This window comes from Letharia lupina (assembly GCF_014066315.1).
Source record: "Letharia lupina isolate WasteWater1 chromosome Unknown contig_7, whole genome shotgun sequence".
NCBI classification, from domain to species: Eukaryota; Fungi; Ascomycota; class Lecanoromycetes; order Lecanorales; family Parmeliaceae; genus Letharia; species Letharia lupina.
Genome location: NW_023502976.1, coordinates 1923180 through 1940383, shown reverse-complemented (window position 1 = coordinate 1940383; position 17204 = coordinate 1923180). Strand labels below are relative to the sequence as shown.

The 17204-nt window shown below is 49.4% G+C and overlaps 6 protein-coding genes across 6 annotated transcripts; 3 read left to right on the top strand and 3 right to left on the bottom strand.

Moving 5' to 3' along the window:
• Nucleotides 1–296: 296 nt before the first annotated feature.
• Nucleotides 297–3291, top strand: HO133_009805 (uncharacterized protein; the record flags this gene model as incomplete). Its single annotated transcript, XM_037300664.1, has 7 exons — nucleotides 297–339; nucleotides 390–494; nucleotides 547–833; nucleotides 882–1094; nucleotides 1144–1242; nucleotides 1291–3031; nucleotides 3122–3291. The coding sequence occupies 7 exons, from the start codon at nucleotides 297–299 to the stop codon at nucleotides 3289–3291; spliced, it is 2658 nt and encodes an 885-aa protein (XP_037154512.1).
• Nucleotides 3292–3836: 545 nt separating this feature from the next.
• On the bottom strand, nucleotides 3837–4488 carry HO133_009804 (uncharacterized protein; the record flags this gene model as incomplete). The annotated part of the gene is made up of 2 exons (XM_037300663.1): nucleotides 3837–4297; nucleotides 4344–4488. 2 exons carry the CDS (start codon nucleotides 4486–4488, stop codon nucleotides 3837–3839), a joined length of 606 nt encoding a protein of 201 aa, XP_037154511.1.
• A 1989-nt stretch (nucleotides 4489–6477) lies between these two features.
• Nucleotides 6478–7932, bottom strand: HO133_009803 (uncharacterized protein; the record flags this gene model as incomplete). Its single annotated transcript, XM_037300662.1, has 2 exons — nucleotides 6478–7660; nucleotides 7886–7932. The coding sequence occupies 2 exons, from the start codon at nucleotides 7930–7932 to the stop codon at nucleotides 6478–6480; spliced, it is 1230 nt and encodes a 409-aa protein (XP_037154510.1).
• A 666-nt stretch (nucleotides 7933–8598) lies between these two features.
• HO133_009802 (uncharacterized protein) lies at nucleotides 8599–10286 on the bottom strand (the record flags this gene model as incomplete). The annotated part of the gene is made up of 2 exons (XM_037300661.1): nucleotides 8599–9610; nucleotides 9760–10286. 2 exons carry the CDS (start codon nucleotides 10284–10286, stop codon nucleotides 8599–8601), a joined length of 1539 nt encoding a protein of 512 aa, XP_037154509.1.
• Nucleotides 10287–10802: 516 nt separating this feature from the next.
• On the top strand, nucleotides 10803–13206 carry HO133_009801 (uncharacterized protein; the record flags this gene model as incomplete). The annotated part of the gene is made up of 2 exons (XM_037300660.1): nucleotides 10803–12098; nucleotides 12142–13206. 2 exons carry the CDS (start codon nucleotides 10803–10805, stop codon nucleotides 13204–13206), a joined length of 2361 nt encoding a protein of 786 aa, XP_037154508.1.
• Nucleotides 13207–15930: 2724 nt separating this feature from the next.
• Nucleotides 15931–16568, top strand: HO133_009800 (uncharacterized protein; the record flags this gene model as incomplete). Its single annotated transcript, XM_037300659.1, has 2 exons — nucleotides 15931–15976; nucleotides 16216–16568. 2 exons carry the CDS (start codon nucleotides 15931–15933, stop codon nucleotides 16566–16568), a joined length of 399 nt encoding a protein of 132 aa, XP_037154507.1.
• Nucleotides 16569–17204: the final 636 nt, after the last annotated feature.

Below are 17204 nucleotides of genomic sequence, written 5' to 3'. Positions count from 1 at the left end.
GATGAACTATCTGGTTTAAAGCCTATTCAGAATAAGCCTCCCCCCCCCTTTGTCTCTGGGACAACAGCCGTGTTTAAAAATATTGAGCTTATGGAAGATGAAAAATAAAGGCTAGCATTTGAGTATCATTCCTATCCATGTAATTATATTACTGCCTTACAATTCATATACAGTTCACATACAGTTTGCATACAATCAAGTCCGTCATTTTTCAAGAAGTTTGACGTTCGGGTTAACAACTGTACTTGAAGAATAATTGGGGGACCGGGCGATCAACGCCCCAGCACGTCGGCAGAATGCCTGGAACTGTCGCAGAAGGGCCCAGCGTTTCCCTATCCTGTAAGAAAATATGGAACGTGCACTTGGGGAAATAGCGCTGATGTTGGCAGTCGCGAACAATTTCTGGGGCAAGGATGACGCTGGTGTTCAGCCACTGCTAGAGCGTATGCAAAATGGGAAAGCAACTTGCGATGAATTGAAGGCGTTCTACAACAGTACACACCGGAGCGCAACTTCGAATGGAGTCGAAGGCTCACATGTGTTTAGCTCGAGCTGCGATAGAAGACGATTATGCCCGAAAGATGACTGCGCTATGTCGCAAACCGCTCGGTTCGTCAGAAGCCGGTACTCTACGAGCCTCCCTCGACGTCATGCGCGGAGAAGTCGAAGCCATGGGAAAAGCGCATCAGGGGATCGCAGGCCAAATGAAAAGCGAGTTAGAAGAACCGTTGGCTGCGTTTGCCGGAGGAATGAAAGAGCGGAGAAAGATTGTACAGACTGGTATCGAGAAACTTTTCAAGCAGAAGCAACAGCAGACTCAAGCGGTGAACAAGGTGCGCAAACATATCGAGACTCCGAAGCTTCTGTCTGACCTGAAGTAGTCTCGAGACCGGTATGAACAGGACTGTCTGAAGATAAAAGGCTACTTAGCCCAAGGCCATATGGTAATGGGGCAGGAAGAGCGCAAGAACAAAGCCAAGATGGAGAAGACCCAGATCCAATTAGCTACCACAAGCAACGAGTATGAAGCAGCCGTTAAAATACTTGAAGAAACGACAGGACGATGGAATAGAGACTGGAAGGCTGCATGTGATGTGAGAAACATTGCACTCTGTAGAGGTTGAGCGCAGCTAATGGTCATAGAAATTTCAAGATCTTGAGGAGGAGAGACTTGACTTTATGAAGAGCAGTTTGTGGACTTTTGCAAACGTGGCCTCGACTGTTTGTGTTAGCGATGACGCTGTCAGTGTCTATCAAAGCTCAATCTAAGGCTCTGCTAACTTTTCCAAGTCGTGCGAGAAGATACGGCTTTCACTTGAAGGGTGCGAAGTCGAAAAGGACATCTCTGGCTTCATTCAGGAGAAAGGGACTGGGCAAGAGATTCCCGATCCTCCAAAGTATATCAACTTCTGTCGTGGCGATGTCAATGACAATGTTTCGGAAGCCTCAGAAGACGATTATTCAGTCGCTCAGTTCCAGAGGACCATCAATCCTGCTTTCCGCAGCTCTTCTCCTCAACCCTCAACGTTCGAATCCCACCACGATCCTCAGTCAGATTTGGCTGCACGCATGGGCCACCTTGAGACGAATACACCTCCAAGTCGTGAGACGACCATGACCCCACAGAAAGCCATGCAACAGCTACCTCCATTGATTGACTATCGAAGACAGGCTCAGACGCAGGCTCCTTATCAGCACAAGGTAGATGAATTGCCCACTGTGCCCCACAACGAATATCCTACCGACGGAATGACTATGTTCTGTCGAACTGCACCACCTTCTGAGCGTAGCTCTGCTGCCAGCCCTGTAAGACCATCAAGTCGAGACTCTCAGAGTGAGTACTCAAATCCTACGTCCTTTTCGAGTCAGGAGCCTGTGAGCGGAAAGCAATCGCCTATCAAGCACGGCGAAGGTCAAATGGTGCCTGCAATGAGCCCGACGAAACAGATCCAGAAGAAGAGAAGTGGTTTCTTCAGCAACAGCCCGTTCCGTAGAAAGAGCAAGCACGAGAAAGAGGATCCAGCAATAGCTACCCCTACTGCTCGGAACACTTGGGGTTCTTCGAATAGCCGGCATAAGGACTCTAGCCCAACTCGCCAGTACGGCCATGCTCAAAACTCACATGACCGTTACTCAGGAAGTCCCGAGCCCGTCGATCCAAGAGCCAATTTCCAGTTGAACGTTGGACCCAACGTCTTCGATGTTGCTTCGCCTGATTCCAACCGCAACAAGCCCGCTCCAAGGAACATGCACTCTCCCGTCAAGGACTTAGACCCCATCGCCGCTGCTCTCGCTGAACTTAAAGGTGTCAACAAAGAATCCTCAGTCCGCATGTCAGCAGACCGTTATGCGGGCGTTGCTACGCCTGGACCTCCCAGCGCATCCGGAATGCAGAATGGAGATACTTCAGCTGCGCAACGAGGCACACCACCACCCTCTTACTCCGACCAATCTGTCAGACGTCTTGATGCTCCGCAACCGGCCTTCACTTCTGCGCAGATGCAGTCGACCACTCGCAAATATGTTGGCCAGAATCAAGAAATGTACGGTTCTTCTCGCCCTGGTACCCGTGGTAGCGGGCCTGAGATGCCTCGCGCAACATCACCTCGTCCTATGAGGAGCACTAGCCCAAGACCTGGATACCAAGGGCAAGGTCAGCAGGGCAATCCACGAGCTGCAAGCCCGACTCCGTATAACAATGTCGGTCGCCCAAGGCAAAGCCCCAGCGCGAGCCCTACAAAGCCCCTCTATTCTCAGCACAACTCACCGGACGACGTAGGCCGGGCACCCTCGCCACAACCACAGTATGCAAGACAAGAACGGCCAAACAGCAGCGGCGGTATGGCAATGCAGCTTTCCAACGGAGATGTCAGTAGCGGCGGTCAAAGAGGGCGAGGAAACGGAGGGCGACCAATCAGCTATTACGGCGGGCAGCCACAGCAGCCAGATCACGGAGCTAGCAGAATCAGGAGTAGGAGCACAGCGGACGGACGGAAGTACACTCAAGACGGAAGACCGATTTTGCATTTTGGTGAGTCCCTCCACCTGTGGACATTGCGTATCTTTGTGACCATGATGGAAGAGATACTGTGGCGACAATCATGCTAATACACTAATGCAGCAAGAGCATTGTATATGTATCGCGCCGCTATAGGGGAGGAGCTGAGCTTCGCAAAGGGTGATGTCTTAGCAGTTCTGAGACTGCAAGATGATGGATGGTGGGAGGCGGAGGTGACAGGCAAGAAGAGCAGACCAGGGTTGGTGCCGAGCAATTACCTGCAACCTTGTTAGTACTTGAGGACTATGGGACATGATGTCATGTACAGAAGGAGCGCTCTGAGCTGACGTCGTGGAGGTAAAGAGACTAGCTGATGGATTGGAGATGTGGCATAAATCCCCCTTTGTTTCACGTGATACTTAAGACAGCGGAAGAGCACAATGCTAGATATAGTCAACAATTTCTCATCGTGTCAAGTTCCATGCAGCGAGTTTTCATACCTCTCGAATGTCACAAGGGTTGCTATTGGGATAGGTGTCAAAGAAATGACAGTCGAGACAATACCAACCCTCAAAACTTCGACCAGAGCAGCATCAACGAGGAAGTTCCTAGGCTGTTTAGCGCTCTTTCTGGGGCCATTTCTGTCATGAGTGACCAACGCTACCGGGTCGATGCCCAAAAGCTACGTGAGTATGGGTCTAGCGCTCCAGAATGTTACTTTCTTTGACAGCTTGCCTGCTATCCAGCCACCGTGACAGGTCCTCCCAAGGGTCACGGACAAGTACAACAGAAAACCTTGTCACACAGTCAACGAGCATAGCCCAATGTCTCTCCTCCGCTACTGTGTAGCAGCCAATAAAGTCATAGCCAACTGGCGGTCCATTGCGACCTGATCGTTCTTCTCCTCCAGCTCCCTTCTCACCGCAGCTAGCACAATTTTCGCGGTGGCCAGCTCCCGTTTCGCTTTCTCCGCCGCTTCCTTGGCCTTCCTTGCCTCCCTCTCCTTGGCTCTCATGTCTGCCTGCATCATCTTCTCCCTTGCGAAGTCAGCCTTGACCCACCCGTTTGCTGCCAACTCCAACCCTCGGAGCCAGTGCTCCCTCTTGTAAATTTCGCTCCAACGGCCGTCCTGGCCCCAGTCTCGTTTGTCCGGGCGATCCATCATGTCCACCCACCACCAGTTTCTCAGGCAATTCACCTCATTTTCCAATGCGGCGATCTTCTGGTCATAAATGGCCCGGATACGGTGAGCAGGGGCAGGGCCTGAGATACGAAGCTGTGTCTTCTTCTTCATGTCAACTTTACACAGGTTAGTGGGGGACTGAACGGACGAATACCAACATACTGGTAGATTTGCGGATGCCGCCGGAGCCGGAAAAGGAAGAAACAGCAGATTCGGCGAGGGGCGGTGTATTCATTGGCAAGTTCGAAGCGACCGGGAAGGGGTGAGGGACCTCCAAGTCATCCTTCCAGCCAGTTGTTGCTGCCATTTCGATGTTGTGATTGACCGTAAGACGACAGTGTTCATGCACTCGACCAGCGAGCGGGATTTTATTAATGGGGTGACGAGATCGAAGAAGAATGTGCGTGGTGGGTGAGCAGTAGGATGTGGTTGCGTTGATCATATAGGCAAGGCAAAAAAAACGGACGAGCACTTACCTTTATATCTGACAAAAGCAAGAAATTTGGGAATAGACAATAGGACAACAGATCGTCAATACCAGGTCTCAATTGAGTGAATTTCCACTTTGTGATCAATTTGGAGATTTCGTCGCACCCACTTCGCCCGTCGTTCGGTTGGTTTTTAGCAGACCCCTATTGTCAAAACGTGCGCAACAATGCCTTTGGAAATGGCCCCTATTGATTGAACAATGCAACTCCTGAATTGTGTGAACATTCACTCTTGATACGTAGACACCAAAAATGATCAACCATTCGCAGAACGTTGCGGCTGCTACGAGAGATTTTTGAACGAGTGACATTTTCCTCTCTGGCACTGTTTGCTTCGTACAAATCACTTATTCAGACCCTTCTGCTTGACCAAGTCCTGGGAGACCAAGAGCCCAGCAGAACAGGGGTGACTCGGTAATACACTGTTCGCCGCTGTTGGTTGTCGGATTTGAGGCGCCGCAGTGGTCGCTCTTTCTTGCTCTTCGCTTGATAGGGTATTGGTTGCTCTAGAATGGTGCAGTCGTTGATCCCGTGCAAATGTGATTAAATGATGGGTATAAATAGCCGTGAAAGCAGTCTGGGAGGAGAAGTACCGACTGCCATTTGCCCGCATTCACGGATCACCACCGGTCAGATTCGTGTCCATCGAGCTCCTTCGATGACTTAGTGAGCAATTGACTTAAAATCCTGCCAACATGTGCACGCCTTCGAAAGCATCAATTAGTCGTACCACAGAGCCTCAGATGAAATAGTGACTTTTATATATAACATGGACGAATGGATTCTCCCCAGTCCATGCCTTGATTTATTTCACTCTGGAAGTCACCAGTTGGCCTCCCCGAGAGCTGTTACCTATCTGTTGTTATGCATCTCATAGCAAGCCTTCGACTGAGAGGATTACGGCTTGAATTTTAGACGACGTGGCGGACAAATTAGGGCAGAACGCTCAGTCTCATCCTCGTCCTACGCATGAAGCTTCGGAGAAGGTTCTTTGTCGGGTGGACAATGTCAACTTGGTCCGCAAGACTTAACAGTAGGGGATGCTTGACTCTTAAAGTTTGAGCATGAGAATTAAAACCCCCTTCCAAGCGTCAATAGGTGTGATGAAATTTCCTGAGGGTTGACCAAGATATAGAACTCGTTACCAAACAAGTGACGGCAAACGCCCGGACTTGAATAATACAATCACCAAAGTCATGCCCAAGCTGTCTTAAGAGAAGACAGGATATCTGTGAAAGCGAATTATTCGGTAAGACGAAGCTGTGATTAATCGATATGGATGTCAGATCTAGCGAAGGATTCTGTTTTGATGTCAATTACAGTCTTCATACCGGCCAGAACCGCTATTCCAGAAAAGTGAATTATCATCTCTGCAATCGTTCTCTATGGCAGGAGATTTCTGGAGTTCTCGATTAAAGCAAGTCAGTGGCCTTTGAGATCATCATGAGTTGACAAGCTTCCTAAATTGAAATCCCCTGAGCTGACAAGATGATCGTCGAAGGAGGTTTGATTCCCCATCCAATGACTTAACGAAGGTAAAAATACCTGCAGCATCGTCAAATTATCGAGGTCTTGGGGTGTCATGATGAGGCAGCTTTGCGGGCAAATCTCAATTACAAGCTCTCGGGATCCGGATGACAAATTGCCCGCTGATATTGCGCATGTAAGCGGTGGAAAGCCCAAATTACTCGTTTTGGAGTATTGATATCCCTCGAAACGTCAATGTGTATGGAGAGATACCGCCATGATGCCGCTTGTTGAGCTGTGCTAGCCTTCAGACCGAACAACACGAAGGTTGGGAAGATTTACTAAGCCACTTCGACGTCGCCTCTTTCGCCTGATTCCTCAAAGCATTGGTTCCAATACCCACCAGCTTGCGCAAAGCCGAGACTCTCGACGAATCTACCAAGCATACATCTGCCCAGTGTATCGCCTCCACAACTCTCCAAGGGCAGCACTCTCTCATTCACCAGCACTCTCACCATTTCTTCTTCCTCCCCATCACATTGCAACTTCTCAAAGTACGCCCGGGCCGCAAAAGGCACAGTCCAAGCGGCCGAATACCCGTGCATTTCTTCCACAGTCATGGTATGAGTCGTGCTCAGAGGAAGGGTGCTGTTATACAGTCCTAGCGCCGCAAAGACGGCAGTCATGTCGTTATCGTGCCCGAAGTCTGCATACAGGCTCCTTCCCAGGGGGAAAGTATTGGGGTTTGTATCAAGCGTTCGATTGACACTCGTATGATCAACTACCGGCTTCCCCGTTAGGCGCGCAACAAGCTCATTGACGAATCCAACACCTTGCGTAGGTCCAAGCGGATTACCAGCGCCATAGCCATAGTATTTGCCCAGTGTTTGGTAGTAATCATACTGCTTCCACTCGGCTCGAGTGAAGAGAGCGCAGAAAGGAGAGGGGTTGCTGGACGATGAAACCACCGTCTCGAATGGGCATAGGTCCATGATGAAAATTGTGTCTGTAAGGGTGAGGCTTGCGTTTGGAAGATTGGCGTTCAGACGTGCAGTGATCGATGGAGTAAATACGGAGGCATATGTGGCTTGAGCGGTGGAGCTAATATTAGAGGTCTCGAAAGCGGTGCAAAGCCCGTGATCCAGGGTATTGTTCGAACCGTCAGCCTCGCTGATAACAGTCACACTATACGGGTACTCGTCATCCTGGGTTCCTCCAGCTGTCTTTTCACGATGAAACCCTTTGTTGAATTCTTGAGCGGAGTCAATGACACGCGGCTGACCCGAGGCTCTGACAAATGGTAGGGTGTTCTTGGCAAGATCTTCGTATCGATTAAAGAAAGCCCTCCCTGAATTTACTAGTTCTCGCTTTCCAAAGTCGGTGAGCTGGTCTGCGCCCAATGTGTAGCTGTAGTTGGCAAGGAAAGCAAAATCGCCTTGAAAGATCCTCACTTTGCTTTTGATTTTTCCGATGACTTGAGAATAAGCCAAGGTCTTTGACATGGTAGGATCTCGAGCCCCGTGCCTAGAAAGTACCTGTGCAAAGGCAACATGACAATGAGATGGTACGTCAGAAGAGATCTCGGATGGCACTTTGAAATATGGAGAATACTGTCCCCAAGCATGAGAAAGCTCTGGTTGACATTGGTAGCCCTCCAGAACGGAGTCACAACCCGCAGTCGCTCCAGATTCTCTGGAGAATCTAGGCTGTCAGAAATAACATCAAGAAGTTCAAGGATGATATACATACAGCATCCATAGGGCTATGAAGCCTGCAGTAAGTGTAGCCAATGTCATGATGGTCGCAACTCCGGCCCCAATCCCGCGCTGTCGGAAAAGTGAACGGCATCTGCCCTGCCACCTCGTTGTCTTTCCGAACCCGCGAGAAAGGTCTTCTGATTCTCGGCCAGAAGCTAAGAGTGATTCCTCATCCTCCGGTACTGCCGACATCTTATGCCTCCAGCGCGAACGTCTTGCAGACATGGGGTTTAGCCATCAGCGGATGCGCTTGTCGCCAACAAATGTCAACCAAGGATATGCTGTCATTTTCGAGACATCCATATAATCAGTCTGAGACACATCGAAGGTATCTCATCTCGATTTGCTTGTTTTTTTGTAGAGTTAACACATTACTTTGCTCCGCTGATACTGGCACCCAGGACACCAGAGATGTTCGAAACTTCCTAATGGATGTCAAAAGAGACTAATCCAGAATGGGCATGGCACGCCGCCTCGAGTAAGACTTAGTACGGTAGGTAGGTAAGGTAGGTACAATCACTGCAATGCAGATCACTAAATGGTGGCTACAAAAATTTCATTGATGAACATTATTCAGATGAACTAATCCCAGAGCTAAGTCTACCCTGCTATCACTATCGCAGGCTTGCCATCCTCAAAGAAGTGCCATCCATGTGTCCATCTTCTTCGCCCATTGAGCGCTGTCCTAATGCAACCGAATTATCATCACCTAGTTGCACCGGCCTTCTTCCCTTTCTTCGCATCATAATCGACCACCCTTCTCCTTTTGTGGTCCTGTGCCAATCTATACCTCGAGTATAGCATGAGCGTATCCTTCAACACAACGAACAAACACCCTCCGACGATGCTCCTCCCAAAGCGAGACTGCAAGAAACCAGCTGGATATCGATCCCAGCGGCCTGGTGGTGTTGTCCAAGAACGAGGTAATGCTACTTGAAGCAGAGCACCCATGGCCGCAGAGATACTAGGGAAGACTAGAGCACCCATGATGGTTTGAGGTAGAGAGAAGAAATTCAGGACGAGACCCTGTACCCCATTCTGATTTTGGTGTTGGTGTTGATGTTGATGGTGGTGTAAACGCCGTTGTACATTTGGGACATGAGCTTGGTTACCTTCCGCAGGCCGATTCTGGTTCGGATTCTGATCTTGAACTCGGTCTTGACCTTGATTGGCGGGGCCCTGCTCTTCCTCCGGAGCGTTACCTGCTGGCTGCACTTCTTCGTGGCCTTCCTCCTCTTCAACAATCTCGACCTGTAGATCAAGCCCGATGTCCATACCATCCTCGAATTCATTTGCTTGTTCTTGATTTTGTTCATGCTCTTCGTCTCCTTCATGATCACCAGCTCGCGGTTGGATCTGCTTGATCCAAGCCTTCTCCCTCGGCGCACATACTCTGTCGTAGAATTCATTGTACGCCGCGCGAATGTAGGGTAAGATAGCCACGGTCATTGAAGCACTTGGTGGCCAAAGTGGGCCGTCCCGTTGCGGGCCAGTCGACGCAAAATAGAATATTGGCAGGATAGGTAAGAGGTTGTCAGCGTATCTGGTCCTCGCAGCTATGAGTGCGAGGGGAATAAAGGGCAGACCCAGGGCCCATCTGCTGTTGATACCGACGGCATTATCGGTTCCTAACAAACGCTCGGCGTCCTCAGGGCCAAATAAAAGGTAGATGGTGCTAAACCCGTGCACCCAACATCCCGTGACTACCGTTCCAGCCCTAAATTCGGAGTCAGCCTTACTTCTTCGAGGCAAAGCCGAGTAACAAGACAGTTCGGAGAGGCGTCAAGGGTCTTCTGCATCCAGAATATGTCTTGCAACTCGAAGAGTCGTTCGGATGAGGAAGAACGGGGTCCGAAGTGTACATACAAGGTGACGAAAGTGAAGGGCAAGATGAATCGTGCAGCAGCGCGCTGCACTGCTCGCACACCTTCCACAATAAGACTACGAGGCCGAGCTATGGTGATCTTGGCTTTGCACTGCGGGCATTCTATCTTCGGAGGGCCATAGCTCTTCCTGTTTTGTGGGGCTTCCAGGTCCGCCACAAAGTCCAGGAGGCACGACTCGTGAGCTGTCAGAGAACATGGACAAGGTGACCGCCACTCAGAAGAAGTTGGAGTATCTTCTGTCTCGTCCGCAAAGCATATCCAGCATTTTCGAGGTTCCTTATTTGATTCCGCTGTTTGTATTTTCGGCCTCGCTTGTTGCTTCGGCTGAGGCTCTGGCTCCGGAGAGGATTCCGACGACGAGGGGTGGTTTAGTAGAACAGTTTGTGAGTCTTCCGAAGTCGTAGATTGAGGTATGCTTGATCTCCGGTGTTGTTGCGAGGATGAGGCTTCAGGCGACGATCGGCGCTGTTGGGAGGGCTGTTGGCGCTGAGGAGGTAGAGAGGTCATGACGAACCAAAGGAATAACTAGAGCGGCCAGAGTAGTATTCAAACCACGAGCACCGTTAACCGCTAACGAGCTTGCGAAGGACCAGTAAGTGAGCGAGTGAGTAGATTGATGACTCTGAGGCCTCCTGTCTGTTGCCTCAATCCCTCAGAGTGCTCAGTCCGCTAAGCTCCTTCGGATTAGCACCTTCTGCTTACTACGGAAGGCTGCGAAGTCAGCAGACTACTCTAACCCAAAGAGGCTAAGCAAATGGCCGCTAACCCGAAGAGGCTTAGCGATCTTGGCACGTCTGACGGACTGAGGGAACAACAACGACGAGGTCAGAGGCCAATTGAAGTGACCATTCAATGCTTGCTAAATTATGAAAGTAACTCAAAGCCCAAGTCTATTTCAACGGTGGCTTTGAGCAAATTGCTGACTAGTCAACGCCGAAGCTCGAGTCTTATAACCCACGTAAACACAGAATGCGGCAAGAGAATCGGCGCTTTGTGATGAAGTAGAATATTGCACTTCAGGCTATGGCTCAAAATAATTCCGTCCGAAAGTCTGGCAGACAGCGAGTGCCCAACAAGAAATATACCGTCGATGCTTTTGAAGGCCTCGACATTTTTAGGTCGGATTCTGAGGAAGATCTTGAAGTACTGCAGCAGCTGCAAGACTCAAAAAATGACCATGATTTTTTAGAAGACCATGTCGACGGCAACGAAGAGGAAGAGTCTCTCGCTGACGAAGTTTCTGATGGCTCGGCGATCCTGACACCAGAGGAAGAGTATGAAGATGCCCAGTCATATGCAAGCTCGGATCCAGAAGAACATGAGCTTCGAAGTACTACCAAAGACCATAAGCGAAAGCCAAGAGGTTACTCTCCCAATCAAGATGCTAACGTTCATTCTCGAGGCATGCTCGAGAATCCGACGAGAACTGACCATGACCGAAGCCGGGTCATGCTGTTTTCCGGCTCAGACGTCGAAGACATTTTGCATGTTGTCAATTCAAGAGACCAATGGGCTGCTGATCCCACACTACCATGCAGAGGGAATATGTGCCATTCAGTCTCGCACACCGACGAAAAGCGTCAGATGGAAGCAACGGTAGGTTGGGACTGGTACTATGACCACGGAGGTCGAAATTTGTTTGCTAAGAAGCAAAAAGTACCAGTGCTGAGCTCGGAAGAGGGTGTCGCTTATTTGCCTCCGACTACATCTAGCAGTCACAGCTTTCTTATGGGGCCTTACGGAAGACAGAAGGTATTTACCCTACCACTGTCGCAAACCCTAAGCCTCGAGGAAGCATGGGACACTGATTTCGAATCGTCTGAACAATCTGGAGAAGAATTCAGAAACAGCAAGAGACGAAGGCTTGGCTGGATGTTGAATGTTGGTACCCGTGTAAGATGTCTAGATTGGGCCCCAAATCATTACGGTGATACACAGTATCTGGCATTGGCAGTTGCTGAAGCTTCGACCTCCACTCGCGCAACAACGCCAATCGAAGCTCCAGCGTTCACACCGTCGTGTTCTGCTCCTTCGAGTGTTCAGATATGGTCGTTTAAATCCTCCAACAACACCATGGGTCCCACCCAACCACCTGAACTCAAACAGGTGTTATGTACCGAATGGGGAGAAATTACTCAACTTAGATGGTGCCCTGTACCCAGGGCCAAGAGAGACGAAGACGCTCTTGGCAAGATCTCTATTGGGTTGCTCGCCGGTATTTGGGGTGACGGTTGCGCCAGGGTCTTGGACGTCCAGCTTGAAAAGGGGCAAGGGGCCAATACGAGCTACTGTAAGTTTCGCCGTGATCAATTGCTTGACGTACGTGGAATGGCTACCAACAATTCAAATACCAATAGTGAAGGTCCAGTCAGCAGTGTTCTCGGCCAGCTCGGGGCTTCTACCTCTCGCAGTTACAGAGCAAGAAGATGTCAGACCGGTCACCACGTGCCTGACTTGGCTTTCGGCCACAGATCTTGCCATTGGATACTCCAATGGCGCCCTCGGAATCTACAATATCTACCCTCAAGTCCCCCATTCATCGCTACCAAATTTGCACTCGAATAACTCGGCAGATCATAGCGCATGGCCTCCTACCCCTGCTCCAGCTGAGCACAATGAATTTCCTGAAGCAGCTAATGCGTCCAATGGTGGATCCCGGAACCCAAGCCTCCCGTCCCTCAGTGGCTACGACCTAGAAGACGAAACAACGCATGTGAACATCGGGCCTTGGCTGTTCCTCCAACTACACTCGACCTACATACTGTCGCTCACAACCGCCTATCCCACTCATCCCACCCTCTTAATCTCTTCCTCGCTATCCGGCAACCTTCGCCTGACCTCTCTCCGCGCACCTACAACCGATTACGTCCTTTCAACGCGCACACGTACGCCACCATCAAGTCTCGCGTACTGCGACAGCCTCCTTTCAGTGGTCGCTCTAGAGGAGACCTCGGAGACCTTACGGTTGTGGGGTTTGCGTTGTTTCTATGCCAGCATTGCCTGCGGGAAGCTGGGAAGCGCGCCGGGGCCTGGACAGGGGATCGTGGATGTAGGCAAATGTCATTCTTCTATCGCTGCAGGTGGAGCCGATGGGAGTGTCATTATCACGAACCCGATGAGAAAAGCGCTCGGGAGGAAAGATGCAGGCTGGCAGCAAGTTGTCTTCAAGCATGAGTGGGTGAGGAGACCAGGGCAGGGCCCTCATCAGGGTATGAGTCGTATTACGGAAGGTTACAAGGGAGAAATGGTGTATTTTGGCTTGCAACATGGGAGTAAACCTAAGGAAAGCGTGGCTAAGAGTACAATTTACGAAGAGGAGACCGCTGTGACGGCGTTGGCATGGAACCCAAACAATTGTGGATGTGGAGGATGGTTGGCCGTAGGTTGGGGAAGTGGGTTGGTCAGAATACAGGACATGGCGGTCTAACAACGATATTCCATGGTGATGAAAGAATACTGACCGGCATGCCACGCAAGAATCCACGTTGGGATCGGCATGTCTACCAATCAAGTGAGACTGAGAGACGCCTGCCAGTTCCTTGAGTCAATGTGTTGTAGATGGAACATCTGCCTGGACTCCAAATATCTCTCATACGGGTGCAGCTTAGTAGATGGGGGGAGGTAGGAAATATCAAGCCAAGCAGTAGCAAATGGAACGCAAGGTAAAGCGAAACCCAGGCCAAATGGAACCACCAGGGTAAAAAGAGCCCTACGGTAAACGGAATCCCCAGGGCAATTCAAGAGTAGTTCTCTTTAAAGCTGAATCGCTAGCAGCGAAGTCGCTCGCAAGTGATGGTTGTTCATCGACATGCTCTACCTCTTTCACTGTACTGCTTGATGAATGCACCTCGGACATAAAATTTAACAGTGGAAAATTCTAGGTGCTGTAATTGATTGTCTTGGAATAGCGATACCACCGTGTCCGTACTCACGGAAAGTTGGGTCGTCTATGTTTCTTTGAGTCCTTGTCTAGGCTTTTGCAAGCTATTCGTGATCCCAAAGCGTGTTGGTTCCATGTACACATAATGCAACTCCACCGCCAGGGAGCCGTCGCGCTCAGTGACTGCTTGCCTTTCCACAATATCGTGAATGTAGCAGTCTCTAAGGAGCTCGAATGTGTTGCCCCCTTTCATAGACAGAACTGATCCCAAAACCTAAGGCGAGTTGCCGCCAGCGAAATTATAGAATGCGTCTTGCTCTTGCATTTCTAAGGGACTGATATCGAAGTAGTCATTCTCTGTGAAGAAGAGTTATACCATTACCACATGCAGTCTGAAAAGAACCGGCAAATCCCTGCTATCTTCTCCCCAAGGTTGATCCAATCGAATCTGATAGTACTTACAATCCCGCACTTGACATCTTCGCCGTTCCCTCACTAGACTCCGCCGAATGTGGCTCATATACACCGTCTGTCAAGAGTCTCCCAAAAGGATCTCGTTCGCTGTCAGTAGCACAGCGAGACAGCACAAGAAGACATGAGCTATTAAAACCGAGGTTTGAGAGCCATATCTTCTTCCAAACCAAGAGTACATCTTTACTGAAATTGCTTATGGATTGAAGAGAGGGAAGACGGTAACTGGCGCTGATATTCAATCTGTGAAAAGATATCAAGACAGATACCGCTAACGTGATGGTGTATCCGTTCAGGATCTCCCATTCCATCTTGTGTCCATCACAAGCGGCGTACTAATTCAAGTATAAGAAGCGAATACCCTGAATGTGAAATGAGTTCCACCCAGGGAGATGGGGCGCAACATGTCTTCAATAAGGCACCCAAGTCGATGCTATTCGGTCAGCAAGAGCACGAGACTCCGCCGCGGAGTATGGCATCAAAGAGCCCGAGCACATGGTGAGCTGAACCCCAACCCTTTTCAGAATATGGGGTGACGATTGCGTGTAATCAGGCTCGATCATGCTTAAGGAGGAAAAGGAGTGTGGGCATGGTATAGACCCCACCATTATTATTCGAAAAACAACAAGGTGCGGGTCATCTTTCGTTCATAGGGTAAGGCCTCTTTTCTTTTTATGGACGGGTACTACATGAATGAGGTACGTGATATGGAGCCGTGTTCGCCGACGAGACATATGGTATGCATAGATATGTCATTGAAGGATGTGTGCAGGAATAGCAGGACATCCGCGCAAGCTATTGGCTTCGCTTAGCGGTCTTCCCAGACTGTGACCCCAGATCTTCCCAGAGTCTGTTTCTGATGGTGTGCATCCAGACTGCTAGCCAATAAACATCAAGTTTCGGTCGAAAATGGAAGTATGTTTGTATAGATGAGGTCATACAAATGCATCGCAAAGTTTCCTTTATCCTTTGCGGCACGAAATGCGTAGCACACCTGCTACCCCTTGGATCGATGAGTTTCTGAGCGCTGATGGACGCCTGAACCACAATTAATATGGGTGGTGGCAACAGCGTCCTTCAGGTCGAAATCCTACACTAGTTGAGATCTTACTGACTCCGCAAAGTAACCCTTCTAAACATATCAAGGACTGCTTTTCAGCATGTACGGAGTCGCTAGTGTCATCGTTACGGCCATTGTTTTCCCACTGCTTGGCTTTGTAGCTGTGTGCTTGAGATTTCATGTGCGTATTCGTCTTACGCCCACGTTTGTAGGGATCGATGACTGGTTGATCGCTTGCTTTTGTTTCCTAGAAGGTGCTATGCGGATCGTCGGTATGATACCAAAGCCTCTTCTTCCAAATCAGCTTGTGTAAATATGAAAAGGCCCACAAGAATCATTGTTCTCGCATTACATAGCCGCTGTCTTAGAAGAGCTTAGAAGAGATAACGAGTCGACTGTTGTTGGCGCGCTGCACATCAGACCAAGGTAGGTATATATTTCCGATAAATCTAGCACAAAGCTTGTACTACTGAAGTTTAAAACGTTTCACTAACTCAACATTCGCTACAGATTGACAATGCCACTATTGTCATCGAGGAATTCACAAACAGCTGCATCAGACTTAGCGTACTCTTCTTCTACGCCGCATCTTTGCCCAGCGTAAATCATTCCGAATCGTGAACAGTACTCTCATAGTCCTCATCACGCTTTCGGACCTCATATTCTTTTTAATGCAGGTAGTTCTTGAAAGCCACAATGTTCATATCTCGCAGGAGTGGTTACTCTTGTGGTTCGCTATCATGGATGTACTAGGTGATGTTGCAGTTCTTGCGCTGCCATACCCGTGTATTCGCAAGTTGCAGACTGCCATCATTTTGCTGGGCACGCTGTGAGTCGAATTGCTCTCTCACGCATACACTATCAGTATCGTTCGAATGCTGACTTAATTTAATAGATCACTTGTCTTTGGCATAGTATGATTATTTTACGTCACCAAGCTGTTTGCTAATATGCTCCCCACACGGCATATTCTCAATGTCGCAGTCAGCACTTTTTTCTTAATGGCGAACACTGACATAGTATAGTCTCCTTGGATCCTTCGAAAGGCAACACCAACCATTTTGCAACCCCGCCAAACTTCTGGACGACCGCGGAAGTCTCTATTGGCCTTCTAGCAGCATGTATGCCGCCTCTAAATCCTTTGATTAGACGCGCACCGTCTTCACTAAACATAGACGACTCCATAAATACTAGCCTTGCTTTACGTCGTTCGGACCGCAGCAAAACATCCGAGAGATTATCGAGTGTCGAGATAACTCCGAAGATTCATGAGTTCAATGAGGGTAAGATGGTGGCAACGAAAAGGGCAGATATTGAGATGAGTGACTATGGAAGCATCGAGGTGGACGAGTCTGCGAGTATTGGCAAAGTTGTGTGAAGTGTACTATGATATTCCATGATGTTCACTGTATTAAATAACGGTACTTCGTCAAGTCGAAGAGTCAGAGAGAAGAGATGGCGCACCTCTTCCTTTTGAGCTTTTTTTCCCCCTCATTTATACCGTATCTGAAGTATCTATGTCTGGCTGACTGAGAGCGCAAAGAAGAATTGTGTGTGAACATCGCGTTTCGCTTCAACTCTGCTTACTCATAATATGTGCTGGGGCGCGGGCTTCCCAGTAGTGAAAAGCTTGCGGAGTACTGGTTTTTGACTATATTTGATTCTCAGGGAGACCCCCTAAAACCCCTCGGACCCTTCGGGGGCTCTTTAAGGGCTCTCCGAGGGCTTCTGTCGGAGGGGCTGTCAAAGCAAGCTCGAAATTTGATTATTTTAGTGATATTTGATTAATTTCGAGCTTGCTTTGACAGCCCCTCCGACAGAAGCCCTCGGAGAGCCCTTAAAGAGCTCCGAAGGGTTTAAGGGGTTTTAAGGGGTCTAACCCTGAGAATCGAGAGACGTAAGATCTCTAAAACCCCTCTAACCCTCCCGTCTAACTGTGAGAATTAAGAGAGACGTTATGATATACTTAGGGGGAGACCCCCTGAACCCCCCTGACCCTCCGGGGGCTCTCCGA